The sequence below is a fragment of the Lepidochelys kempii genome, chromosome 16 (assembly GCF_965140265.1).
Source record: "Lepidochelys kempii isolate rLepKem1 chromosome 16, rLepKem1.hap2, whole genome shotgun sequence".
Classification (NCBI taxonomy): domain Eukaryota; kingdom Metazoa; phylum Chordata; order Testudines; family Cheloniidae; genus Lepidochelys; species Lepidochelys kempii.
The window spans coordinates 20,558,401-20,585,281 of record NC_133271.1 but is presented as its reverse complement, the minus strand read 5'-3'; the positions used below and the strand labels follow the sequence as shown (position 1 = coordinate 20,585,281).

At 47.9% G+C, this 26,881-nt stretch overlaps 1 protein-coding gene across 1 annotated transcript; it reads right to left on the bottom strand.

The window, feature by feature from the left end:
* Positions 1 to 26,444, bottom strand: DBH (dopamine beta-hydroxylase). The gene is made up of 12 exons (XM_073314815.1): positions 26,103 to 26,444; positions 23,616 to 23,762; positions 20,698 to 20,955; positions 19,705 to 19,881; positions 19,114 to 19,216; positions 12,611 to 12,777; positions 10,553 to 10,696; positions 10,306 to 10,344; positions 9,125 to 9,184; positions 7,838 to 7,965; positions 5,238 to 5,397; positions 1 to 135 (listed from the first exon to the last, which is right to left on the bottom strand). The coding sequence occupies exons 1-12, from the start codon at positions 26,442 to 26,444 to the stop codon at positions 1 to 3; spliced, it is 1,860 nt and encodes a 619-aa protein (XP_073170916.1).
* Positions 26,445 to 26,881: the final 437 nt, after the last annotated feature.

Genomic DNA, 26,881 nt, shown 5'->3' with positions numbered 1-26,881 from the left:
TCATTCTGCCTTTACCCTGCCTAGGTTGACGAGAGCAGGGGATGCGGGAGGAGGTCCTACGGCGGGCTGGCAGCTTGGGGCTGATTCCGGCAGCACCCTGGTGATCCTGGGCAGAGGCTGCTTCTCCCATTCGCCCTGCGGAGAGAGTTAGATGTTAGCAGGTGAGCTCTTGGGGTCTTTTTGTTCTGTGTTTGTACAGCACCTAGCACAGCTCCAGATACTGTGATAACACAAATAAATAATAACAAGAACACATAGGGGTGGAGGTTAAAGATGGGTCTGGATCAAGAACCAACCTGTTCCGAAGTCTGGGGGGGGGGAAAGGGGGGAGTTAAGATGGTGATTTGTTTCTCTCTCTCTTTTTTTTTTTTAAAGGGCTCTTGTATTTTTCCTCTTCAGGCACAGCACACTGGAGCAATGTATTGCCCGCCCTTGGACCAGCTCCTCAGCGAGTGTCCATCAGCCTCTCTCTGTTATGTCAGTGGAGCTACCTGGTTTTACATCAGCTCAGAATCTGCCTGTGCTTTCTTTTTTTTAAAGCATTTTACTCTCCTTTGTAACTAGAATGCCCTGCTAGTGGTTGGAGGGGGGGATTAGAACATCCTCCAAGCCAGGCCCTATTTCTTTAGTGAGGAGGTAGGCAAGGCAGGATACCAGCTGAGCTGGATTTCCTGCCGCTCTGGATTCCACAGCATTTGACTCCTGAGCTTCCTCTGGGCCATTGTATAATACAGCTTGATTTGTGAGTAGCTGCCCGCTGAAAATGATGGTCACCTGGTTCCACCCGCACTCTGCCCGCACAGGCAGCCATGGCATTACAGACATTGATCCCCGAGAGCTTGTTCTTTCCACACATTCACTAATGCACAGCCGAGCTAGATAGAGAGCTTAAAGAGTGACAAGAAGGTATAAACCATGGGTGATTGCAAATTGCATTCAGTCTGCTGTAAAGACAGAGATAATGAGGGTTGGTCATTATGGTGCCTGCATGGTAACTAACTAAAATGAAATCTGTAGGCTGGCTTCTGCTTTAAGCAGCTGCCCATGGTGTAATTACATTGGCTCCTGAGGGATTGCACTGGTATAAATGCCATCATAAGATGAGGGCCGAGAGTTGTTAGGCAGGTGCATTCCTGACATGAGACAGAGAGAAAGATTCACACTGAGATTGCTAAGGAACAGAGAGCTGGATCTTGCTGTGTATGCAAAGGCATCCTCTGCCGTGAATGTCCATGGTGTTCGGTAAAACCGTGACCGACAGCTTGTCCCACCCAGAAAGGCCCAACACCAACCGTAGAGCTGAACACGTCCGGACTGGGGAAGTCTGCTCCTGAGCATTGAGAGCACGGCCTGTTTCTGCTAATCAGCCATGGGGTGGGCAGGCTAAGCACAGTCTCCATGGGTTACAGTTTCAAAGAGGAGGCTAGATCGTTATCGTTGTTTGACGTGCGGTGTTAGGAGTGCCGGTGAGTGTGCGTTAGGGCCTCTCCGCGCCATGCCTCCGCATTGTCACTGTAGCCCTCCCATAAATCTGCACTGAGTTAAAAGCCGTATGAGAACATAGGGAGCATTGTGCAGTTCCTGTAGCTCTTCAACACGAAGCATTGACCCTACCCCACTTTAACATACCCCCCTCTGCCATAGGACCCGAACTTAAATCCAAAGCGAGGTGTGGTGGATCTGGTTTTGTGGTCTCCTCCGTCATCTCAACCCATCACAGTGGGTAGCACTTTGGGACGTGGACTCAGTCCCAGCTCCCGGAGGAGGTGAGTTCAGTGGAGGGTGGAGGGGTGGGAGAGAGGATGGTCCTACACTGTGGCTGCACATCCTGCTTTGGATAAGTCGGTGACGTTAATGACCAGGGTTGCCCATCATTTGTCCCTAATGGCCGTGACTAATCGGGCTGCCTGGGAGCAGAGGGAGAGGACTAGTCTGAAATGGAAGAGGAATGGAGATCCATCTCCTCTGGAGGCTTTAAATAGCCGGGGGAGGGCGACTGCATTGGAATGGCAAACCAACAGGAAAGCAGGAAAATGGGCTCTTCCTGAAATGCAGCCCAGCATCTCACACAGTGTCAAGTGTTGTGTGATTTGGGCACCCACCACAGTGAGGGGCTGCGACAGCCCTGACTAGTCGTGTACCCGTCCCAGCACCTAGCTCTGCCAACGCAACTAGATCCGGGGCCTCAGTGGTGCTATTCCCGGCTAGGACCCAGCACAGAGCTGTGAATATATAACTCCCAGCCTGCAGCGCCCCTGCTATTCCCGGCCGGGACCCAGCAGAGATCTGTGACTGTACCTCCTGGTCCTGCAGCACCCCCTGCTATTCCCGCCCGGGACCCAGCAGAGATCTGTGACTGTACCTCCTGTCCTGCAGCATCCCCTGCTATTCCCGCCCAGGACCCAGCAGAGATCTGTGACCGTACCTCCTGTCCTGCAGCATCCCCTGCTATTCCCGGCCAGGACCCAGCAGAGATCTGTGACGGTACCTCCTGTCCTGCAGCATCCCCTGCTATTCCCGCCCGGGACCCAGCAGAGATCTGTGACTGTACCTCCTGGTCCTGCAGCATCCCCTGCTATTCCCGCCCGGGACCCAGCAGAGATCTGTGACTGTACCTCCTGGTCCTGCAGCACCCCCTGCTATTCCCGCCCGGGACCCAGCAGAGATCTGTGACCGTACCTCCTGTCCTGCAGCATCCCCTGCTATTCCCGGCCAGGACCCAGCAGAGATCTGTGACCGTACCTCCTGGTCCTGCAGCATCCCCTGCTATTCCCGGCCAGGACCCAGCAGAGATCTGTGACTGTACCTCCTGGTCCTGCAGCATCCCCTGCTATTCCCGGCCAGGACCCAGCAGAGATCTGTGACTGTACCTCCTGTCCTGCAGCACCCCCTGCTATTCCCGCCCGGGACCCAGCAGAGATCTGTGACCGTACCTCCTGTCCTGCAGCAGCATCTGTGCTTCTGATTCTGGGCCCCTGCTCGGTTCTGCCACTATTAGAGCTGTGCAAATAACCGAGTTTTTCTGGGTCAGTGGCCATGAAAATCAAAAAATCAACAAAAAATTCATTTCAAGTCGACCTGAAATCATCAATGTTTTAAATTGTTTGGCTAAACAGAAAAGTCCACCGCAATGAACTTCCAGTCCAACAAACTTGTTTTGTCTCATTTTTGAGGTTTTTAACCTTTTTAAAAAAAGATAAAATGGGTTTAGAAGTTGACACAACAAGTCATGCATCAAATGTTTTGTTTAGAAAATGTAGAAACTAAAGATTTGGGGATATTTTTCTTTTCTTTTGGCCAGCAGAAGGCAGTGATTTCAGTACCAATCCCCACCACGTTTCTGTTGAAGTGAATACGTGTTTTGGGGCAAAAAAAAAAATGGTTTGTCAAAAATAATTTTGCACAGCTCTAGCTTCCGTACCTCAAAGTTGTAGGTAACGCCCTCTATTTGTTGTGTTTTAAGCTACATCAAGGATGTCTAGACCATAAGAATAGTTCTTTTGGGGGGGTGTGTTTATAAATCTAAATAAATAAATACTCCACAAGTGGATGCCAGAGGAAAGTGCTCTCTCCTTCACTACTGCAACACTCAGACAGACGTTACCTCCAACTACCTTCTGTGCAGGAGACGGATTTTAATGTTACTAAATAGTTAAAAGCAGAGTTCTTCCGGAAAATCCAGACGGACTTGGGATCACTGAACTGCAGAAAGGCAAGCAGCTAATTAAAAGCTAGTGTTCTCTTGACAGGAATTCTGTGGAATAACTGAGATGTCTTAAAATCCCACTCGGTTAAAAAAACAAACAGAGAAGGAGGGGGAAGTTCTGGGTCTTTTTCTTTTCTCATTTACATTTAGACTCCAGATTGCCTACTTTGGGTTAATGCCAGCTCCACACTAATTTCAAATTCTCTTCTCAGTTGCCCTCCTATAACTCCTTTCAGTCCAGGGGCTTCAAGGAAAATAACTGCGAGTGAAAATCACCCCATGCAGACACCTAGCACAAGCTCTGTGCACCACTTAAATCCTCAGATTAGGGTTTAAATGGGACATAACTGGTCTTTGCTCTGGTGCTCTGCACAGGGGAGAAATTCATCCTGAGAGCAGAATTCGGCCCAGTGAGTTTAACAGGACTCTGCCAGCTCCAAAGGAGACTTGGTTAAAATAATCTTATCGGGAGCTGACGCTCCTCCTTTTAAATCTGTTTTCTGTTTCTCCCCACTACTTTGGTTTATACCTTCTCCAAAAATAATTTCAGGTGTCATCAACAATTCTATTGTCCTGACCAGAAATGGCACTGGGAAGTGACGGTGATGAGAGACCGAAAACTGTGCTCAATCTGCATCATCATCAACATCCCTTAATATGGTGTTTTGCATTCAAAGAGCTCAAAAGTACATTATCATTTCACAGGTGGGGAAACTGAGGCACAGAGCAGGGACGTGACTGCCCAAAGTCACCCAGCAGCAGAGCTAGGGCTGGAACCCCGGTCTCCTGAGTCCCAGTGCAGTGTGCTATTCCCTAGGCCACACCACCTCCTGTCCTATGATCTCACTGACTTTGTGTTCAATGGGTTAGTTCTATTGACAGCCAATACAATATTCCAAAATTCTGAAAATAGCCCTTTATTTTCCCTTGTTTCTGGAGGAATTTCTAGTTTAAAGGTGACTTCTGCGAAGTAACTCTAGAAATGGACTTATGCAGATAAGACTAAACTAATTTACTAGGTGTTTGTACTGCGCTCATCACTGTAGCATTCTAAATTCTAACACAGCAACTTCTAGGGCCCAATTTTTAAAGCGATTTAGGTGCCTAAAGATGCAGATAAGTTCCGCTTGGGATTTTCAAAAGCGCGTAGGTGCCTAACTCACATTGATTTCAGCCCTAGAGTCAAGCGGAGTTCTTTACATCTCATGGATCAACACCAGGAAGAAAGGTTCCATAGGCCAAACAGTGAATCTGTGGAAAGCCCCCTGTCTTCAATAGCTTTACACGTGCGTCACTGACTGGACCTCAGTAAAGAATCTGATGAGGCCTGAGAGCAAATGAACTCCATCTCCCACCCCCTTAGCTGCAATGCTAGGCAGGTGGCACCAAACTTTTTGTTGTCACCAACCTTGGCCCCTCCAACTCTGCATCCGCACAGGGAGTAGCCCTGCTGAGTCCAAAGGGCCTGTTTCAGCATGGTCACCGCTCAGTGATGCTCTCAGATGGATTGTTTGCAGGGACCCATACATACCGGGAAACGAACCGCTGAGGATTTATTGCAGTGCATAGAGATCGGAGCAAAGTCATAGAGAGATTTCAGAACGTCTCTGTTGAACGCATTCCAAGGGACGGAAGACAACTGCTGCCTGATGGAGGCCTGTGGGCACATGCAGATCTCCTCATCGTTAAACCTAATGTGGGAGAAATACCAGAGAGAGAGTGCAACAGAGCAGATCTGGACTGACTCCTCTTCCATGCTGGATGGGGTTAATTCTTCCTTGACTAGGGCCTGATCCTGAAAGGTGCTGAGCATCCTTAATTCACTGAAAACTGTGACTGCACAGCACAGGACACACTCAATACCTTATACAATCACAGTCTCCTCTTAGACAGGTTTCAGAGTAACAGCCATGTTAGTCTGTATTTGCAAAAAGAAAAGGAGTACTTGTGGCACCTTAGAGACTAACCAATTTATTTGAGTGTAAGCTTTCGTGAGCTACAGCTCACTTCATCGGATGCATACTGTGGAAAGTTTAGAAGATCTTATTATATACACACAAAGCATGAAAAAATACCTCCTCCCACCCCACTCTCCTGCTGGTAATAGCTTGTCTAAAGTGATCACTCTCCTTACAATATGTATGATGATCAAGTTGGGCCATTTCCAGCACAAATCCAGGTTTTCTCACCCCCCCCCCCCCCACACACACACACAAACTCACTCTCCTGCTGGTAATAGCTTATCCAAAGTGACCACTCTCCTTACATTGTGTATGATAATCAAGGTGGGCCATTTCCAGCACAAATCCAGGGTTTAACAAGAACGTCTGGTTTGGGGGGGGGGGTAGGAAAAAACAAGGGAAAATAGGCTACCTTGCATAATGACTAAGCCACTCTCAGTCTCTATTCAAGCCTAAGTTAATTGTATCCAATTTGCAAATGAATTCCAATTCAGCAGTTTCTCGCTGGAGTCTGGATTTGAAGTTTTTTTGTTGTAAAATAGCGACTTTCATGTCTGTAATCGTGTGACCAGAGAGATTGAAGTGTTCTCCAACTGGTTTATGAATGTTATAATTCTTGACATCTGATTTGTGTCCATTTACTCTTTTATGTAGAGACTGTCCAGTTTGACCAATGTACATGGCAGAGGGGCATTGCTGGCACATGATGGCATATATCACATTGGTGGATGTGCAGGTGAACGAGCCTCTGATAGTGTGGCTGATGTTACTAAGCCCTGTGATGGTGTCCCATGAATAGATATGTGGGCACAGTTGGCAACGGGCTTTGTTGCAAGGATAGGTTCCTAGGTTAGTGGTTCTGTTGTGTGGTATGTGGTTGCTGGTGAGTATTTGCTTCAGGTTGGGGGGCTGTCTGTAGGCAAGGACTGGCCTGTCTCCCAAGATTTGTGAGAGTGTTGGGTCATCCTTCAGGATAGGTTGTAGATCCTTAATAATGCTTTGGAGGGGTTTTAGTTGGGGGCTGAAGGTGACGGCTAGTGGCGTTCTGTTATTTTCTTTGTTAGGCCTGTCCTGTAGTAGGTGACTTCTGGGAACTCTTCTGGCTCTATCAATCTGTTTCTTCACTTCCGCAGGTGGGTATTATAGTTGTAAGAATGCTTGATAGAGATCTTGTAGGTGTCTGTCTATCTCTATCTGAGGGGTTGGAGCAAATGTGGTTGTATTGCAGAGCTTGGCTGTAGACGATGGATCGTGTGGTGTGGTCAGGGTGAAAGCTGGAGGCATGTAGGTAGGAATAGCGGTCAGTAGGTTTCCGGTATAGGGTGGTGTTTGTGACCATTGTTTATTAGCACTGTAGTGTCCAGGAAGTGGATCTCTTGTGTGGACTGGACCAGGCTGAGGTTGATGGTGGGATGGAAATTGTTGAAATCATGGTAGAATTCCTCAAGGGCTTCTTTTCCATGGGTCCAGATGATGAAGATGTCATCAATATAGCGCAAGTAGAGTAGGGGCGTTAGGGGACGAGAGCTGAGGAAGCGTTGTTCTAAATCAGCCATAAAAATGTTGGCCAGGGACTGTCTTTATTCGTGTATATTGGGCCCATGATCAAAGCTTGGATCTTACGGTGTTGAGAGTTATCTAAGCACCTGGATGTGTGGCCAGAAGTAATGAGAGTGACCTTCAGCAGTCTATGGATTCATAGATTATAAGGGACCATTGTGATCAGCCCGATTTGAGCCTCTATAACTTCATTGGGGTTTTACCATTTGCTGCTGTGTGTACTCTGGATTGTTATGTTCCCCCTGTAAATTGGCCACTGGAAAGCGAAGGGCCCAAAACCACTTTTGCAAACAATAATGTCTCCCACGTTACCCCCATACACTGTGTCTTGCAAGAAGCCCCTCACCAAAGAGATGTCCCCTTCCCAGTGATCTCTCTCCAAACCTTTCTTTTAAAAACAGCCAGTTGGGTGCTTTAGCAAAAGCCCCAAAGTATGAATCATTCCTCCGCTCCCCCTGAGCCTGCATGCACCCAGCACTTCTCCTGCAGAACAGATGTTTTAAACCACGGCATTACCTATTTTTAGTTTTATTAGCAAACGGCTTGTTGTTAATCACCATCCACTTGCAACATGCTCAGGCCCAGCCTGAGCCATGTGGGGACTCCGTACCTGTTCACGAGATTAAAATATCTTTGCAGGTAGCCTAAATCCACAGCACTCTTGCATAGCTCCAGCTGCGTCTGGGGATAATAGTGCACGTAGTTGACACACATCTCGTCCGTGATGCTAAACCCACCCTGCAAGAAGACGGGAAACAAGTGTGGGTGCAGATTTCAATGCACCCTCCCCCGTCAAAAATAAGCAGGCGCTATTTGTTCCTGTATTGTGTGCATTATCCGCTCCCTAACGCTGCCGTGACAGTTACTGGGTTTCAGGTAGGAAATCACAGCGACCGAGTTGGCTGGGAAATTTTCCAGGAAACATTTTTTTCACTGAAAAAGGCTGATTTGGTAAAACCAAAACTGTTCACACGAAAGGATTGGTTTCAACAAATTTCCCAACTCAAACTGTTGAGGAGGACATTTAAATTTTCAAAATGTCCCATTTCAACATTTCTGAAACAAGAAGTTTTGGTTCTTCAGTCTGAAATGACTTTTCATTTAGAAACTTTACTTAATTTATATTTTTTTAATGGGCAAAAAATTTTGGGCAAAATAAAAATGAAAATTTCGGATTTTGATTTTTTCCTCCCAATTTGGGACCGGATAATTTTTCAAACCATCAAAAATTCTCATGGGATGGGCAAACAGATTCCCACTCAACCCTGATGTACGTATCGGTGCCACAAAAACCTGATCAACATTAACTGCACTAAACCGTTGTGATTTTACCCAGAGATGTGAACCTCTAAACCAAAGGTCAACACATCCACACACAGAGCTTTCTAATCTGTAGCAACCTCTGTTAATCTGGATTTTCACCCCTCTTTAGCAGGGACTGATAACCGTGCTAGACTGTGTGGTGTATAATAATATGCAGACTTCCTGCAATCCCTCAGCAATATTTAGCTCTGTCCCCTTCGCTTGCATAGCTGACCACCTCTCTCTTGCTGCAGATATTAGAACACAATGAGACCTTCTTTAATAACAATCAGTAACTGAGATAGTGGCTTGTAATGGGAATTAGAATGGCTCACTTTCCTTTTCACTCATCACCTAAGGAGACTGATCGCAAGGAGTGAATGGCTAGTGCACACATTCCTTGACCACTATTCCTCGGGGAAATGAATGAAGGCCCCGATTCAGCAAGGTATTTAAACATGTGTCTAACCTGCAGCACACAAGTAATCCCATTGACCCAGCGTTTAAGTGTGCCCTGTTGTCAATTGCAACCTTCCACCTGTGTCTCCCTGTCTCGTACACATACAAACATTCATGTGCTCGCACGCACACTTACCACAGTTGCTTGGTTCCTGTCCTCTGTGTTGTACATGCAGGTTGTTGTGAGAACATCGCCCTGGGTGTTTAAGCACAAATTGCTACAGCGTTACATCTGAAACCTTATTTCTTATATGTGCAGAACCACGAATGGTGCCGTGAGAGACCTCTCCCAGATTCCACCCCCGCAGCAGCTTCGATGACATGTCAGGCAATCTGCTTCCCTTCAACATGCTGCCCTGAGTGTTAGTAACTGTGATGAACATACATTCTCTAAAGGGATGGGTTCAAGTCATTGCCCTGCGAGATTTCCCTCCACCTCCCTACTTTCTAAGGAACTCCAAGCCAGATTCTGAAGGCATTTGAAGCACCTAAAGCTGCAGATAGGTGGCTAGTGGCATTGACAGAAGTGCCTAAGCAGGTTAGGTGCCTAACTCCCATTGACTTCCCTGGCGTTCAGTCAGAAAGGGTTAACTCCTTTGGAGTTATTAATGAAGCTGGTCAGAACATTTCTACAGACATGAAATTTTGCAGGGGCATTTGTGAATTTTTCTGCCACAAAAGTGTGTTCTGCCACCTTTGTCTCTTCCTGCTGATGATGATAATGTGATTGCACGATCCCTGGAATAGCTGTTGGACAAATGGGTTCCGATTGCTTATATTTAGTAATCATGCTGACTATTTCTTTCCTGTTACATTTGTATGGGAAGCTGCTGCCGGGGTTGGAGCACTCCATGCAGAGGCTGGTTCGTAGCTGGAGGCGGAGAGTCTTCCGGGGTGGAGACTTGTGGACGGTAATGACGGCTGGGTCGTTGAGGGAGATGGGCTAATTTAGCACCATCCGCTCCATGGCGACCTCTAACCGAGCGCCTATGGCGCATGCAAAGTGAACGTTGCCCACTCAGCCAATATCGAACCTCACCATGCAGAGCTGATTTACCTAGCAAGCGCTTAGATGCTAAGGAACTGAGACCTGTGAGAAAGTCTGTCTGTCAAGGATTACTGGCTTCACTTATTATCATAGCCAGTAGGATAAAATAATGTAAGGGAATCTGGTTTAAAGGCCAGAAGAGACCATTACGATCATGTAGACTGACTGCCCATATAACACAGGCCAAAGAACTTCCCGCAGGTGCTGCTGTTTAAGCAAAGCATCTCCGATCCTGGGGAGCTGCTGTTGTTGCTTCTGTTGTCACTCACCGGGAAGACAGAAACCACTTTCTTTAACATGCGGATCTCCTAAAAGAAGAAAAACAATAACGTTGGAGTTAGATGCAACCAGTTCCCCCTTTGCTACCCCATCTTTCCTGTTAAGCGTTGATGAGTCTAGTCAGGAGCAGCACTGAATTTGCACCCTTGTGTGCGGGAGATAAGACCGACCACTGAACGATAGCAGGGTTGTTTTCATGATGGTCTGATGCTGCGGGCAATGGGGAAAGGAGAGTACCTGGAAGTGAGGGCTGTAGTGATTGTCCGCATTCACAACTTCCCTTTCTCTCCCTTCTCGGGACAAAATCGTCGCCACCTTTCTTCCCGTCAGGTGAGTGTGGAGCTGGGAGGCAAAGATGTGGATCCCAGCCGGGGGCAGAGCCTGGAAAAACAATCCCGTGGGAATATCCAGGCTTGTACGGGCCGAATAATGACAAATGACTAAATCAACCAACATCACTCCCTCTTTCCCAAAGAGCTCTCATCAGTTCCCTTGAGGAACTGAGCATGGCTTCCGTGGGAGGGGCGTGGCAGGCACTTAAAGGGACAGTGTCAAGTGATTTTAAATGGAGTTTTATTTGTATAATCTCTTAGAAGCTTGAAAATAAACGTTCGTTTGGGGACCCGCAGTTCAGTCTGTCCAGCCCTGATTTACCGCCCACCACCTTCTAATATGGCAGAAGCTGCCCTGGCCGGGCACTGTGGACTTCCTTATGTTTGTTAGCGCACAGCACCAACTATTGGTTTTGCGTAGGGCCTCTAAAAATATTGTTTAAAACCTCCTTGAAGTCACAGTGGAAATTGAGAAAACATAGTAGAGAGCGATTCCAAATCCAGACCATAGTCCCCATCACATTCAAATTAAAAATCCCTGTTTCCCCTAACTTCTTTCTACCTCTCTGTCCGGTCTTTGACGGTGATCTCTTGTGGGCAGGGACCTGCCCCTCCTGAAATGTAGCACATCAGAGGTGCCACTGTAACTAAATGTTAAATTAAATTTGGTAATGGCCCTTTAAATGGGACAAACATAAACCCCAATCGACAAATTGGCAGGTGATTTGTATAATTGCATGGTGCCCATCTGCCCAGTGTACAGAATTCATTTGGCTTGAAAATGGAAGTTGTCTTAGAGAAAAATTACACCTTTTAAGAGTTGAAACTCCAGTAATAAGCTTTCTGAGACAGGGAATGGTTCTTAGACCAGGTAGGTTGAGCAGATGGCCGTCAAGAAGGATTGACTTTGAATGGGCTGTCGGCATTTTCTGAACATCTGGAGAACACTCCTTGGTCTTTGTTTTAAACAGCATTTCTTATAACAGAACTCCACAGTGCTCACACAGAACAGGCTGAAATGTGGGGTTCCTGTTGTACCCACAAGCGTTTTATCAGGCAACGAACTGGATGCTGATAGTGCAGTGACTTTAAGGACGTGAGATCAGCAATACCTCACACACACAGCTGCTTCACCACGAGGGGCAATGCTGTGCAAGGACGCCTGTGGTACACCCTATTGCCATGGGAACTTTGGTGTCAACCTACCCAGCCCTCAGCTATGGGCACAAGGACCCCTTCCCCCATCATGTTACTGCTTGTCAGTCCCCTGCCAATTCTAGATTAAAGAAGATGCATGGACGTGTTTGGAGCCCTGTGGGCACTTTTTGCTACACCACGGCTCGCATCATTTTCATATTAACAACCGTCCGGTCTAAGTGTGAGCTGGGCCTGGAAGGCCTGAGTTCCAGTCCCTGTCCTGCCATCGACTCTGTGGCGTTGGGCAAATCGCTTCAACCTCCCCTTGCCCCTCTATCTGAATGGGAGATTGACAGTGGGGTGGGAAAGAGACGTTCATGAGCGTTGCAAAGCCACTTTATAAACGCCGTTGCGGGGGTTGGAGGGACGCCTCATTCCAGCATAAAAGACAGTGAGTCGCTGCAACGTTTCTTTCGTTCCTGATTCGCTTTCTTCCAATAACTGCAGGGCAGTGCATGACCTGGGGGTACCCTGGACACACTCCTGGGCCATAGCTACCCACTCCAGCAGTACCTGGGCCATGCCGGGGAAGCAAATGATCTGACCAGCGGACCAAATTCAGTGATGAATCCTGGTCACCTGCCGCCTGAGGTACATTGCCCAGATGCTAAAGAGCAGAAGCTACTTACTGGCCAGTTCCTCTCTAAAGCTCAGTCATCTCATCCAAGTAAACACAAGCACTTGGGCCTCTCTTGGCATAGACATTCCTCGTGCTGCTGAGTTGGAAGAGCTTGTGTGCACCTCTGCCAGGCCCTATCGTACTCACCACTTGGGTGCATTTATCTGTGCAGTACCCTTTCAGGAGGAAACCAGCTTCCCCAGGTGGGATAGCCATCACCGGCGTGTAGACCAGGCCCAGCTCCATAATGCCAGCATCATAGCGTCTCAGCGTGGCTGTGTAATAGAGGCGAATCCCCGAGGAGTCATGGCGACCTGGTAAGGCAAGAGGACACGCCGTGACACCGCGTTACAAATCGCAGCGGGAGTAAGAGTCGCATGTGGGAAAATGTCAGACATGAAAAATTAAACTTCAGTGCACTTAGCATCAGGACAGCAGCTCAGTTCTTCCATTTGCTGGCTAACTGCACTCATTCCTTGTACTAGTCTTGTTATTATTTTTACAATCCTATTATACTCCCCTCTTTCCATAGGCAGTTGTACCAGCAGCAAGAGACTGGACTAAATGGTCTCCAGATACATGCCTGGTTGTCTGGAAAGGTCACCAGCCCAGGGACCAACAGCTCACTAAGAGGAGGAGGGAATCAAATGGGAATGCCTTTGGAAGTCCACGCGAACCCACAGTAGATGGGGGTATGTGTGGGAGGCAGATTTTGGAGAGACTCAGTTCAGACCTAGGGGTGGGAAGTCTTTCTCTCCTCTGCCTTTTCCAGCCCCACCCTGGTGCTGAACTAGGACTCTCTGTGCTAAAGTTGCAGAACTGTTATCATGGTTTTGGGCTGAACTGTTGCCCGACGATCCAGCCCGAATGAGGACTAGCTTGTAGCTTCACTGCCCCCAGAGCAGGGCAGAAACCAGCCTGTGACTCCGAGACACAAACAAGTGCCTGGCTCCCCACTAGCTCTATAGGAGATGTAAGCTGTGATTGCCCTATTGCTGAGCAGCTTGCTTCCCAGTGCCAGCTGGAAAAGCTGCACGGGCCTGCATGCGGGAAGGGGAAAGGGTAGGAGCCAAAGCTCCCCCCACTCCCCATCCCTGCCCATGTGGGCGGGAGAATCCTGTGCAGGGACCGGCAATGTGGGAGTATCTCATGCCGAGCAGTAAGAGGGTTCCTTGCTTTCCCTCATTCCCCTGTGCAGTCCCAAAACCAGGCTCATAACTGAGCCCTTTATGAATTAGAGACATTGAGCCCAGAACCTAGCTGTGTCCCCTGGGTTCCAAAAAAAGCTCTTCTAGCAAGTCTTGGTGCTGACTGGCATGAGTGTCCCCTCTACAGCATGATGAGATCTGCTCGAGGAATGATTTTGGGGGAAGCCCTGTGGTCTGAGCTATGCAGGAAGTCAGGCTAGATGATCACAATGGTCCCTTCTGGCCTTGGGATCTCTAAATGGGCAGCCATCCAGTAAATTGCAATGAAGGCTTCTGTTTTCCTTTGTGGAGTGGGGAGAACCTTCCTCCTAGTTACCAAGGCCAGTGAACAGCCTGTTTGCAAATCCTCCCCAAGAGATGGTGCCTCTTTTTATACTGTACCTTTCTGCTTCTCTTCTGCCCCAACAAACTATTCTGGACCCAGCCTAGACACCTCCGGGTGTAAAAGGATGAGATTCTTGTTCAGTGCTCTCTATCGCCCTGGACTAGAAGGCAGCACCTATCTGAATCCACCATCTCCCTCGTCTCCTGGCTTCCTCCCCAAACGTGCACCAGCTCTGAGCATCCCGCTCATTACAACCTGGTTCCGTTACAATTAATTCATGAAATTACTGCCATGCCTTCAGGTAAGCTCATAGCCTGAAGGGAGAGCAGAGACGGTCTCCCTGAGATTAGACGGGAGTCAGCCAGCATTTCCCACTGACATGAATTTGCCCAGGAAATGCCCAGCGGATCTGGACAGAACCTAGGGCATTTGGGGGCCCTCTAATTTTTCTTTCATGCACATGACGCAGTTCCATTTTATTCCATTCAGGTCCGTGTGTTCATGGTATGTGAGCCCCTTCCGATGTATAAAGCTGGGTGACTAGCCTCTGTCGATCCTTCTCCAGGCCTCTCCTCAAGTGGAAAGTTGTGTGCCGTTTGGATGTGCTCGGAGCTGTGGTTAGCATAGTTGGTTCTGCATGCCCCATTGTTTGGGCTAGCAAATGATAAAGAGACCAGAAGGACAGGCCTGGGAATTCTTTTGAGAATGCCCTTGGGAGTTTGGGAGATAGCATCGATTCTAACTGGATGGCCATTACAAAAAACGAAGCTATTCGTAGCGGGGGGTGTGAGCAAATGTGTGTGTGTCTGAGTGGGACTGGGTGTGTGCAGTTTTTTTAACTCTCTAGTGCCGAGGTGGGGTGGTGGAAGAGATTGTGGAGATTACAGGCTGTGAAATGTGCACTCTATACTGTGATATAACATCATCTACTCGGCTGATGGTGTTCCGCCCCCAGGCTGTAATTAACAGAGAAGATCCTGGCGCTTTCTTAGTGAAATGTCACGGCATAATGGCCCCCCGGTTTCTGATCCTGTCTTATCCCTCTGCAAACTGATCTGAGTGAAGAAAGAGTTTCAGCTCTGGAAAAAGCAGAAAGGGACGCCAAGTCTTGCCATCAGTTCTTGTGCACCAATCCTTCTCACCGGAGCCCAGCAGAAAGACACTTATGAGGGCTACAGCGTTTGGATAAGATTTGCCGTGGGTTGGATTTGCTGCTTCTCTCAGAAAAACCCTCCAGTGGTAACTCTGCCTGACGCTGTGTGTTTGCTTTGGATGGTGATTCCTTTTCACTCCCTTCAGGCAGGGGAGTGAGACTGGTGATGAGATGCCACACTGAGGCCTAGGCCCTGTCTACACTAGAAAAGCTTTGCAGGTAGAGCTCTACCAGTAAAACCTCCTAGTGGGGATTCAGCTTATGCCGGAAAAGAGGCTTTTGCCAGCATAATTTAAACCAGTTCTCCAAACAAAATAAACTATACTGGTGAAAGGACTTTTTACTGATATAACAGTGTCTACACTAGGGGGTTTGCTGGTATAGGCCCGTCATTAAAAAAATCACATCCCTGAGCGACATTACTGGAGTTGGAAAAGGTTCAGAAAAGGGCAACAAAAATGATCAGGGGTATGGAACGGCTTTCTTATAAGGAGAAATTAATAAGACTAGGACTTTTCATTTTAGAAAAGACATGACTAAGGGGGGATATGATTAAGGTCTATAAAATCATGACTGGGGTGGAGAAAGTACATAAGGAAGTACATAACACAGAACTAGGAGTCACCGAATGAAATTAATAGGCAGCAGGTCTAAAACAAACGAAAGGAAAGTATTTCTTCACACAACACACAGTTAACCTGTGGAACTCTTTGCCAGAGGATGTTGTGAAGGCCAAGTTCAAAAAAGAACTAGATAAATTCATGGAGGATAGGTCCACCAATGGCTATTAGCCAGCATGGGCAGAGATGGTGTCCCTAGCCTCTGTTTGCCAGAAGCTGAGAATGAGCGACTGGGGATGGATCACTCGATGATTCCCTGTTCTTCTCATCCCTCTGGGGCACCTGGCATTGGCCACTGTCAGATACTGGGCTAGATGGACCTTTGGTCTGACACAATATGGCCGTTCTTATGATGTTGCTATACCAGCAAATGTTTCACGTGTAGAGCAGGCCTTCACCCCAAAGAGTGGAGGGACACAGACTAGGCATGACACAATCCTGCTTGCTGATTTGCCAGGTGGGTCGACAGGCACAGAAGGGGGCTCTGTCCAGACCTTTCGGAGGAATGGTTGAACATACAGACAATTGCTTCGGGAGCCTTTCTCGGGAGGGTTTGTCCGAAAGGGAGCACGGAGCCCTTCCCCAATGAAGACTCTCTCTCCCCAACAATGGGAATAAAAAGCGGACATTGCAGCCATGATGGCAGTTGTGCGGGTAGAAGTGCGACAAATCTCCAGCCCATCTGGGAGTGATATGGGTGTAACCCACCCTCTGGTGACTGGGCTGCATGAGGGAGGTAGGATTTGATGATGATGACTGCTTCCAGCTAAAAGACTTCGACCTCTAGTGCAAGTAGTTGAAGCTCACGCTTTCAGATCAGGGTTAAAGCCCCACTGTATGGCTCAAGTGGAATCAGCTACATTATGCATCCTATTTACGTTGCTACTAGAAGGGTAGAGAACAGTGCGGCTGTAGATGAAGCAGCTCTGATGAGGCTGGAGACAATGCCACTGTCTCTGTGACACACGGTCAACTGGTGATTAGAGCAAGAGCATGGGAGTCAGGACTCCTGGGTTTCAGAGTAGCAGCCGTGTTAGTCTGTATCCACAAAAAGAAAAGGAGGCCTTGTGGCACCTTAGAGACTAACAAATTTATTTGAGCATAAGCTTTTGTGAGCTACAGCTCACTTCATTGGACTCCTGAGTTCTCTTAACAGCAAAAACAAAGTTAGCACCAATGGTTCCCCTCCCTGACCTCCGGGCACGTTTTTCAGGTATGGGCTGTAAAGGGAGAGGCCGGGTTAGCTAGGGCCGAGAGGGCTCATACTTATCTATGAGTATCTGGCTTTGGGTTGGATTCATCGAACAGATCAGACTAAATGGGGCGATGTTATTGATTAAAAGGGAAAAGCGGTTAAAATAATGAAAGGAGCGAGCTGTATATTTATAGACGTGTTGCTTCTTGAGTCTCGGAATGTGATGTGATTGATCTGCAGTACATATGCTCTGGCCTCCTAAAAATACTCTGGGATATTCATGAAGTGAGTTGATTTAATGTAAATGGAGAAATCTGGTAATTTAGCGGAGTTTTTAAAAAATGTGTCGACTGTCAAAGGTATCAAACCAGAAATGCTATTTATTCACTTGGAAAATGTCTCCCCCATCCCACTCCCACCCAAACTTCTCCCTCGGTAACGAAATTCAGCCCCAATGTTTGAGAGCAATGGTGGGAAGACCACAAGTTTGCATACCTGGGGAAGGAAGATGTTTTCACTCCCCACAGGCAGGAAGGATAGTCTAGTAGTTATAGCATTAGCCTCGGATTTGAGGGACCTGGGCTCAAGTCCTTGCTTGGCCATGGGCTTCCTGTGTGACCTTGGGTAAGTCCCTTAACCTCTCTGCACATCAGTTCTCCAGCTGTATAATGGGGGTAACAGCACTGCCCTACCTCACAGAGCCAATGAGCTCAGATACCATGGTCAGAGGTCCCTCTAAATACCCTAGCGTAAGGGGCAAAGAATGTGTAGCCTAATTCTGAGGTTGCCTTGTCCAGGGCTAGTAATCATTACTCCTAGGGTCTATTTCTGCCACTGTGTGACATTTTGGTCAAGTCATTTACCTGCTCTGTGCCTTGGTTTCCCTATCTGTGAACTGGGGGTAATAATGCTGACCTGCCTCGTGGGCGTGGGGGGCTTGGGAGGCTAAATTAATTGTCTGAGCATTTTTAGATTTTAGATCCTCACCTGAAAGTGCACGTAAGTGCCCAGTATTAACCATTTATGCTATTGTTATTTATTCCAAGCCAGGATATCTGTTTAAAATGAGGCTGGTCTAGCTGGGAGCTATTTCAGGTAGACCACTCCAAAATGACCTCTTCACACTTAACAGGTTGGTCTGCAATCTTGCTTCTGTGCAGAATTTCTTTCTCTCTGTCCTGATTTTTATTATGTTTAGTTAGGCAAATAGCTGCCTGCAAGCTCCAATGTTATTGGCTTCATGTTCTGCTTGGAAAGACTATGAAGAAAGGTGCAGATAGAAACATTCCAATCTGAGGGACTAATACCTTTGCTTTGAGCCAGGCATGGTGAGGGCAGAATCTCCACAGCTCTGCCAAGGCTTCTGAGTCCAGATCCGCAAGGTCCCTTTGCACCCAGCCCTGGCTACTGCAGCCCTGAATCAGAGCAGTGCCAGACTGCGTGCAGGGACTCGTACGAGGCAGAGCACAAGCCAAGCCAGGCAAGGCTGGGGAGACTGGGATCCAGACCAAACCTCTCCTCTCTGTAAACAATGCTGGAAGTCTCACGGGCAGGGCCTTTTGCATGAGGTCTCCAGTATTTCTTGGCCTCAGCTGGGTTAAAAGTACAGGGCCCTGTGCTGACATGAGCAGAGACGGCAGAACCCAGCAGACTCTCGCTAGTAGGTTGTAAAAGTGAGGGCTTGCTTTCCCCACATCCCACTGGCAGCCCCGCTCGGGTGCTCTGCTGGATTGAGGCCCGGAAGGGGTCTGGGTAGGAGCTGCTTTCCGTGACATGTTCCCCTGCCATGCCTCAGCTGCCTCTACTTAAAGCAATGATGTCTGGGCTGCTGGCCGGCACCCCTCTCCCTGCGCTGGGCTGGGGGGGCGGGCGGTGCAGGTATAGGCAGCCAGTCCTTCAGGGAAACATGGTTTCCCTTGCCAGTGAATGAGCCTGGGAGGGCAGGAAGCCATGCCGCCTGCCCTACTAACAGGACAGCCTGGGAGTGTTCTGGCTCCGTGGCCACAGTGTATTGGTGCCTGGGGAGCAATTAGCTAAAGAGATTTTATAGATTTCCCCCCACCCCGCCCCTGGGTCAGGCCGTGCTTAAGAGCCTGGCATGTACGTGAGTCTCTGGCCCATATCCATAGGCCCCTGAAGGCTTGCTTACCTTTGAACACCAGAGGGTTGTGGTAGTGAATCTCAAGCCGTAAATATTTGGAGGAGCCCGGACCACCAAAGGCAAGTCCTGCCTCTTCTGGATAGTAGAAGGCCTGTAAGCAGGAGAAGGAGAGAATGTGAGGGGGTTGTGTGCAGCTGATACATGGAGCCAGGCAGAAAAAGCTGGAGAGGAAAGTGTGCAAGCGGGAGATCATTCTCTGGCCCACAACTGTGTCTCATCCCAAACGACTGTGTGAACAGCTAGGTGTCTGCCACTCTGGAAGGGCGTTCTTATCCTGCATGCGTATGGGAAGGACCCTCAACTGGTACAAACTGGTCGCTTCAGTGGTACCAGCTAAGGATCCTGCCTATGCCCGAGGTCTACGGGGGAGGGAATATTAAACAAGAATGAGCCCAAACCCCAAAACTGAGATCCAGATTTTGAGTACCATGAAATGTTAGGGGTGTTCAGATCCCAGGGCTTGGTTCTGATTCACCTCTGATATGAAAGAAAGTGAGACAAATGGAAGAGGGGTCAAAAGAAAAGCAGCTGAAATGAATGGGAGAGTCAGTGCAGCAGCCACTGCTCTCGTTTGCACACCTGAGCTCCCATGGCCCACGCTGCAAGCACATGTCTGCAGTAGTTCAGTCGGTCCGGCTTCATCTTGGAGTCACAGGGCCCATTGTAATGGGGAAAGCTGTCAAATTCTGCAGCACACTGGAAGACTTCCATATGATGGACTATAGCTTCATTGCCTGCCGTGATCACCGGCTCGTACTACAAAAGGGGGATCCGAGAAGAAGGCACAAGTATTAATAATGGCTGATAATGACCGTACAATTATCTAAAGTTCCTATCACCATACTATCTCTGTTTCTATATAGTATCCACATACAATATCTCGAAACACTTTACAAAGTACATATGTCTAGATAGAGATATCAATGATATAGATGTCTTGCTTCACCCACCACTGAAATGCAGCCACCTCTGATGCAGAATGTGGAAGCTGTTCCGCAATGTCCAGCAATGATATACAATGGTTGAAGACTGGAAGTGAAGAAAACTGTATCCAGGTGGAATGTGTTTCCAACTGCTACATCATATGACAAGAAACTAAAAATATATCGTGCACTTTCCTTTTCCATACAAGTGATTGCTGTGTGCCTATCGTGAGGACTCAGGAGAGAAGAGCAGTGCTCCCGTCCTCAAAGTTCCCTCCCTCCTGCCACCCTGCTGAGAAGCCTTTGATCTTTGGCTTCTGCAGCCAGTAACCAGGGGAACCCTAGTGGGCATTGCCATTCAGAGAGAGGTCATGGAGGGAGGCTGGCTGTGGGGATACCAAGCTGTGGGGAAGCTGCCATGTGGCTGATACCTCTGGAAGGTGCAGCCTTGAGAAAGAGGAGGACCTCAAGGATTGGGTTTGGAGCACAGAGAGCACTGTTTATCCGGGCTGCTGGCCGACGAATGAAAGAACAGAGGAACACCTTCACCAGAGGCTAAGGGAATGGAGACAACTTACCTGAGCTTTAACGGATTAGCTATAAGGAAAACATCCCCGTTCTCCTTCAGAAAAACGCTCCTCCTTCTTACCATGACAATGTGATGTCTCGGAAAGCTGTCCGGAAGCTCCACCATATAGCACCAGTATGTGGTCTCCTGGCTGGGAATGACCACGTCGGGGGCTCTGACCTCCATGGTCTTCATGTCCCTGGGCAGTTCCGGGGTGCTGATGTTTGGCTTCAGCAGCTGCACCCTCTGCACCCCCCGGTGGATGGCAGAGATGTTGATTGCCTGGAGAGAACGGACGGGTTTCTCAAGGATCCCATAGATAAGGTGCACGGTACCATCCTGAAATGAGAGACCAAGGACGCTGGCATAGCCGGGGATACCCGCAGAGCAGGAGAGCTCGGCACTGCCTGAGTAGTTTTTAGTGCCCTGAGAGCTGGGGTGAGTCAGGCAGGGTGATGCTACCTCTCCAGGCTCGGCAAATTTGAGAGCCCACTATTAGTCTGTGTCTGTGTCACTGCCCTATTGTGCAGGGTGCTGCTTAGAATGACACAACAGATTTAGGGGGATCTGGCTGATGTTATTTCACTGATTAATCCCTGATCAGAGGCTGTTCCCTACTAATTTAGATGGTTTAAATTGCTTTCTTCAGAGTATAAGCTCATGACAATTCCAGCTCATTTATAGACCTAATAAATTCATACATATACATTAACAGTGCAATATACTGCTCCCCCTTCATAAACAAGGGGCACTCTCACTCTTTTGCACATAGGCACACACAGAGAGAGACAACGTTGCTGGTAGAGGCTCGGATCCAGAGACTGTTGTAGTCGGTGGAAAGACTCCTGTTGATTTCAGTGGGCTTTGGATTGGTCGCAGAGCTGGGAATAAGTATGAAAAAAATTTTTTACACACACCCCACCCAAAAATCTGTGCACATTTTTTCACAGATTCATTTCACACAAGTTCTCTCTCACACACACACACACACAGTCACTAAAATCTTTGTCCTGCTGTGAAACCAAAATCTATTCCCGCTCTTAGTCCTCGACTCACTCTACTGCAGGGGTTCTCAACCTGTTTCTTTCTGAGCCCCCCACCCCCGACATGCTATAAAAACTCCATGGCCCACTTGTGCCCAAGAACTGGTTTTCTGCATATAAAAGCCGGGGTCGGCATTAAGGGGTAGCAAGCAGGGCAATTGCTTGGCGCCCCACACCACAGGGGCCCCCGTGAAGCTACATTGCTCAGGCTTCAGCTGCAGCCCCAGGGGTTTCAGGCCCATGTGGTGGGGCTTTGGCTTTCTGCCCTGGGCCCAGCGAGTCTAACCCTGGCCCTGCTTGGCGGCCCCTCAGGGGGCCACGGACCCCTGGTTGAGAACCACTGCTCTACTGAACCATACTCCCTCTTGATGACACAACACCTATCCCTCCCAGACATCCAGAGTTGGACATTTTTTCCAAAAATTCTGCCATTTCACAGAAGTTCAATGAACCCCAAACCAGACACATTTCATTGGAAAAGCTTTTTGTGACTGTACTTCGGCTCAAAATCCTCCTCCTTGTCGTCCTTCCAACAACACCTCTTTGCAACTTGCATAATACCTGGCTCCACACTGTGATGTGGAGCGATGCAGAAGACATATTTCAATAGAGCTAATGTACTTAATGGGAGCGGATGGTAGGAACCGGATAAACTCAATATTTTATGGAGATTTATAAAGAGTTGTACGTGGATTGTGTAAACATTTTTTTAAGCTCTTCCTTTTCAAAGGGATGAATGTCTAATGTTCTCTTACAAATAACATGTGGGAAGTAGACCCCCACAGATGGGAACACTGGGCATCGTACCAATGAACCATTGATTTTCAGTTACTTGTTTTGGTGGAGGGGGGAGATATCAGTTGAATTGTGGGTGAAAAGGTAGAGCGTTCTCTATCTAATCTAATCATCTTTATACTGCCCTTCGTCACCAGGGTATTTGAGCACCTTCCCCATACACTCGGTAGCCATAGCAAAGGCCCTACTGGACTTCATGGAGACTCTGGCATTTTTCTCCCTTTTTGGATTCCAAACTTTGCTTGGGGTAGGGTTGTTGGTTTGCTTGGGATTTTTTTTTTAAGATTTTCTTAATTTCCTGCTTGTTTGGAGGGGATTAAGGGTAGAAAGGATGTCAGCATTGCGAATGCCATTGGTAGAAAGGCTTTTTTTTGCCAAGGAAGGTTTTGCCGGCTTCCCTAACGATAGTCAGACTCCGGATTCGAGACGTACTCTCGTGCCTCTGAGGCCTTCCAGGAGAGTCAGACCATTAACTCATGAACAGTCATGGAAAATGCAAGGATCTCCACACTACAAGGGCAAAAATGCAAAGTCTGACAATAATAGTTTGCACATACCTAGCTCCTTTGAGCCAAAGCAAACCCCTTTCATCCAAGGCTCTCTTCCTCACTGGTGAATTAACCCTTTCTACCTCCCACGGTGTAAGTAGTATCTCTGTTTTACAAATGAATCACAGAGGGGTGAGAGACAACACATCTGTGGTCACATAGCAAGTCACTGCCACAGGCAGGGGCCTGATTCTGATTTCACACCCGTTTTACACCAGTATAACTCACTGATTTCAATGGAGTTACTCCTAATTTACACCAATGTAAGCAGGATCAGAAGCCCATCTGCCCTAGCTTTCAATCCAGAGCACTAGTCATGCTGACTTTTGACCCAGAACTCTAACCACTAGACCACAAGTATTTAAACATCACCAGAGCGCACATTGGGTGAAATCCTGGCCCTGGTGAAGCCAACGGGATTTTTTCTATTGACTTCAGTAGGGCCAGGATTTTACCTGTTTGTTATCAGATCAGTCCTGAGCTCTCAGTGATAAGTGATCCCAATGACACTATCCACCTGGATGGCACAGCGCTCAGAGTCCAGCCCATCCTGTGAACAGGAGAAATATTGCCCTGGCACTTCGCCTCTGCCCGTGGCTAGGCGCTGCAGTACCTCTATAAGGTAGTCCTTTGGATCACAGGTGCTGAAGGCTCTCTTGAAGACCAGGTAGAGTCCCTCGGGGGTTCTGTGTGCTTTGAGAAGCTGGTAGTTCTGCTGGGAATCCATGTGAAGCTGCCCTTTCTCGTCACTCCACGCATCCTGCGGGGGAGGGGAAAAAAATCCTTATAGCCAGTTAGGACACGATGCTTTGCCAGCGTTATTCAGTCTTAGTGGGACTGTCTTTTTGCTGTGTGTGTACAGGACCTGACAGTCCGGGGTCCTGGTCCATGACTAGGGCTCCTAGACGCTGCTTCGATACAAGTAAATAATATCTCGATCAGGGGCATTTCACCAGGGATACGTAGATCAGCAGAGTGACAGTAGGAGTAAATCTGACCCAGAATTTGTACTGCACAGAACGATTTGTAGGGCAGCAGGATGTATCGTTTGGTATGTGGTGGTGGTGTTTACTAGGCACAACTGATGTTAGTAACTTTCAAAAAGTATCTAACTTTTTATGTCAACAACGTCCATGTTCCTTTAAACAAAGGACTGGATTTCTGACCAGCAGCCCAGCGGTAGGAAAATCCTGCAGGGATTTAAGAAGATGTTGCACCTGTCTGTGCAGAAACATTTTTTCCCCCCAAAGACTTTTATCATAGACCAGCTGCTAGTGGCTTAAGGTCAGACGCAACCTGTTCTTGGAGGACTGTGGGGATGACCCGGCAAACGGCTCTTCACGTTCGTAGACCGTAATCATCTGCAGCCAGACCCTGTTCTACAATTAGTGAACTCAGCAGGGCTACTCCAAGAGTAAGGTTTTGCTGAGCATTACATATGGGTGGCAAAACTGGCCTAATAAGCAATCCTGGGTTTAAAGATGTATAGGAGCAGGGCCTAAAACTTGCACTAGTTCTGGGAGTCTGAACTGGATTACTGAGTATGTCTTTCCCATCTCCAGTAGGTCTCTTTCACTTACTGGGTGCAAGAAGAGACTGGGAAATATCTCATTGCACATACTCCATTGGAGTAGCCACTGACGTAATTTCATTTTATTTTTGTCTGAGAAATAAAAAGGAATAGACACTCTGGCATCATTTCAGCTTCAAGTGTAGAATTGTAACCTTGAACATATTGTCCTTAGGTGGGGGGAGGAATCAAGCGTGACATTTGTTTTCACAGAAACGCATTGTGCAAATTAATCTTGTAGTATGTGGAAAGGTTACGCAAATTTGGATCTTTTAGCATCTGACAAACACAACCAGAAGAAAGACAGCCGGGGAGAGAGATGATAGTGTACAGATTTCTATAAGTCTCCATGCGGTAGTTAAAGGATGCTACTAAGCACCAAAATGGGACTGAAGGTCAGAACACTGACTGCTTTTGAACTGAGCCCTGTACATCTTACAACGAACATGTGAAAACCATACTAGAAATGTTCTTTTTTTTAACTCGGTGCTTTGCAATCCTGTAGCATTCAGGTCTTCTCATACTGGTGATTAGCTGGTAATTAGTGACAAAACTAGCAAAGATAATAGTGTCCCAAGCCCTCCTTTTCATCCTTCTGTTATATTGTAGATTACATTACTGACAGTTGGGAATTTCAAATGGATCAGAAAAAAGCTGGATTGCTTTCTACCTTCAAACAAATTTACAGTGAGCCCATCCCAAAGGTCTGGGGATGGTTCATGTGATTTGTTGTTTCAGATACGTGCCTATTGTAAAGAAAGATTAAAAAGTAACACAAACTGATCGTGTAGCAAAAGATGATAATTTGCAATATCAAAATCAAACTGCAAAATCAGAAATTAGCTCCCCAGCTGCCTGTCTAGCATTCGGCATTTTTGTCCACCCAAAATGCATTTGCATGTTTGATTTCTTCTAGTACTGTGCTCCTGGCAGCGGGCAGTCAAAGTGTATTTTCCAAAGTCCTGTTGATCTTTGCTACAGCTTCAAATCTGACTGGTTGAGGCTGGCAGAGCAGACCTTCTGGATGATCACTTTTGCACTTTCTCGATGTCATTAACTGGAGTTGTGGTTAATTTTTAATGTGACTGACAGAAGTGCACAAGCGAACCAAGTTGTTGATGCATCATGCATGTGTGCACGTTGTAGCTGCCGCATATATATAGCCTCCTGTTACAGTGCTTTGGAAATAAATATACTAACGACACTGGGGTCAAGGAATGAGAGCAGTTGTTAGCTCCTCTGGTAGTCTAACTAGTCAATTCTGTTCTGTTTCAGATCCTATACCATACTCATCACTGTGGTATCTGAGCCCTGTATCCCTTTGGAATAAACCTCCAAGCACATGTTAACCACCCACAGCTAAACGTACAGACCAAACCTGAAGGTCTCACACAGCCCACAGTCCCATGGACTCCTCTGAGATCTAGGTACAGTTCAATCCTTTCCCACTACAGAGCAAAAATTACCCCAGGACAGGACTCCTGGACAGGCAGCCGAGCTTGGAACCTTGGCACTGTGCAAGCAACTTACCCCAAAATAGGAACTGTGCCCATCGCTCCAGAGCACAGCCAGGTCCGCGTTCTCAAACTCGCCCCTGTCCGACATCCCGAAGAGCAGCCCAAATTTCGGCTCCTTGACCAAGAGCTGGAAATGCACAACCTGCTCCGGGTAGCTGACATTCCACGAGAGCTCCAGGAAACTCTGGGGATCCAGAGGCACCTTGTAAGGGAAATAATTCTCCCGGGGAGCTGTGCCTTGCAGAGCCACCACCAGGATGACCAGGAAAACCATAAGCATGGTGAAGTACATTGAGGCCACTTCCCGGAGCCTGAAACTTGGGCAGGAGGATCTCTTGTTCCCGGTGGACTGCATGCTGGGGAGAAAGATGCTTGCGCTCTTGGCTTTTGCCATTTATGTACTGGCCCTCCTGGGCAAGCTGGGTAAGTAATACTCCTTAATTGCATTTGGTGGTTGGGAAATTTGATTGCTGTTTTGACCCCCCACCCCCACCTTCTGGTCAAACACTTGTCATTCTCTGCCTCTCCCTAATTGGCTCTAATTGTACATGGACATTATCAATGGGAATTGAACCAGACTGGGCTGATTTTATTCTCTCTTAAATCATCCGGTGCGGTTGAAAAGTGCTGTTTACCTTCCAGCTGCTCTCGCTGAGCTCTGCACTGATATCCTCTCGCCTGCCTGCCTTGCCTTTTGCCCACTGCTGCAGCCTGCCGTGCACCCCTCACCCCTCTGCAAAGGACTCTGGGATAACACCCTACAGCACCTCGGCCCCCAGTTGCCCACACAAC

Bases quoted from the DNA above. Each gene is read 5' to 3' on its own strand.
- DBH (XM_073314815.1), bottom strand. From the start codon at position 26,444: ATGCAGTCCACCGGGAACAAGAGATCCTCCTGCCCAAGTTTCAGGCTC. The intron at 20,956-23,615 runs GTACTGCAGCGC...CTCTCATTTCAG, and splicing joins CAAAGGACTACCTTATAGAG to GATGGTACCGTGCACCTTAT. The intron at 19,217-19,704 runs GTGTGCAAACGA...TCCTGCTTACAG, and splicing joins CGTGGGCCATGGGAGCTCAG to GCCTTCTACTATCCAGAAGA.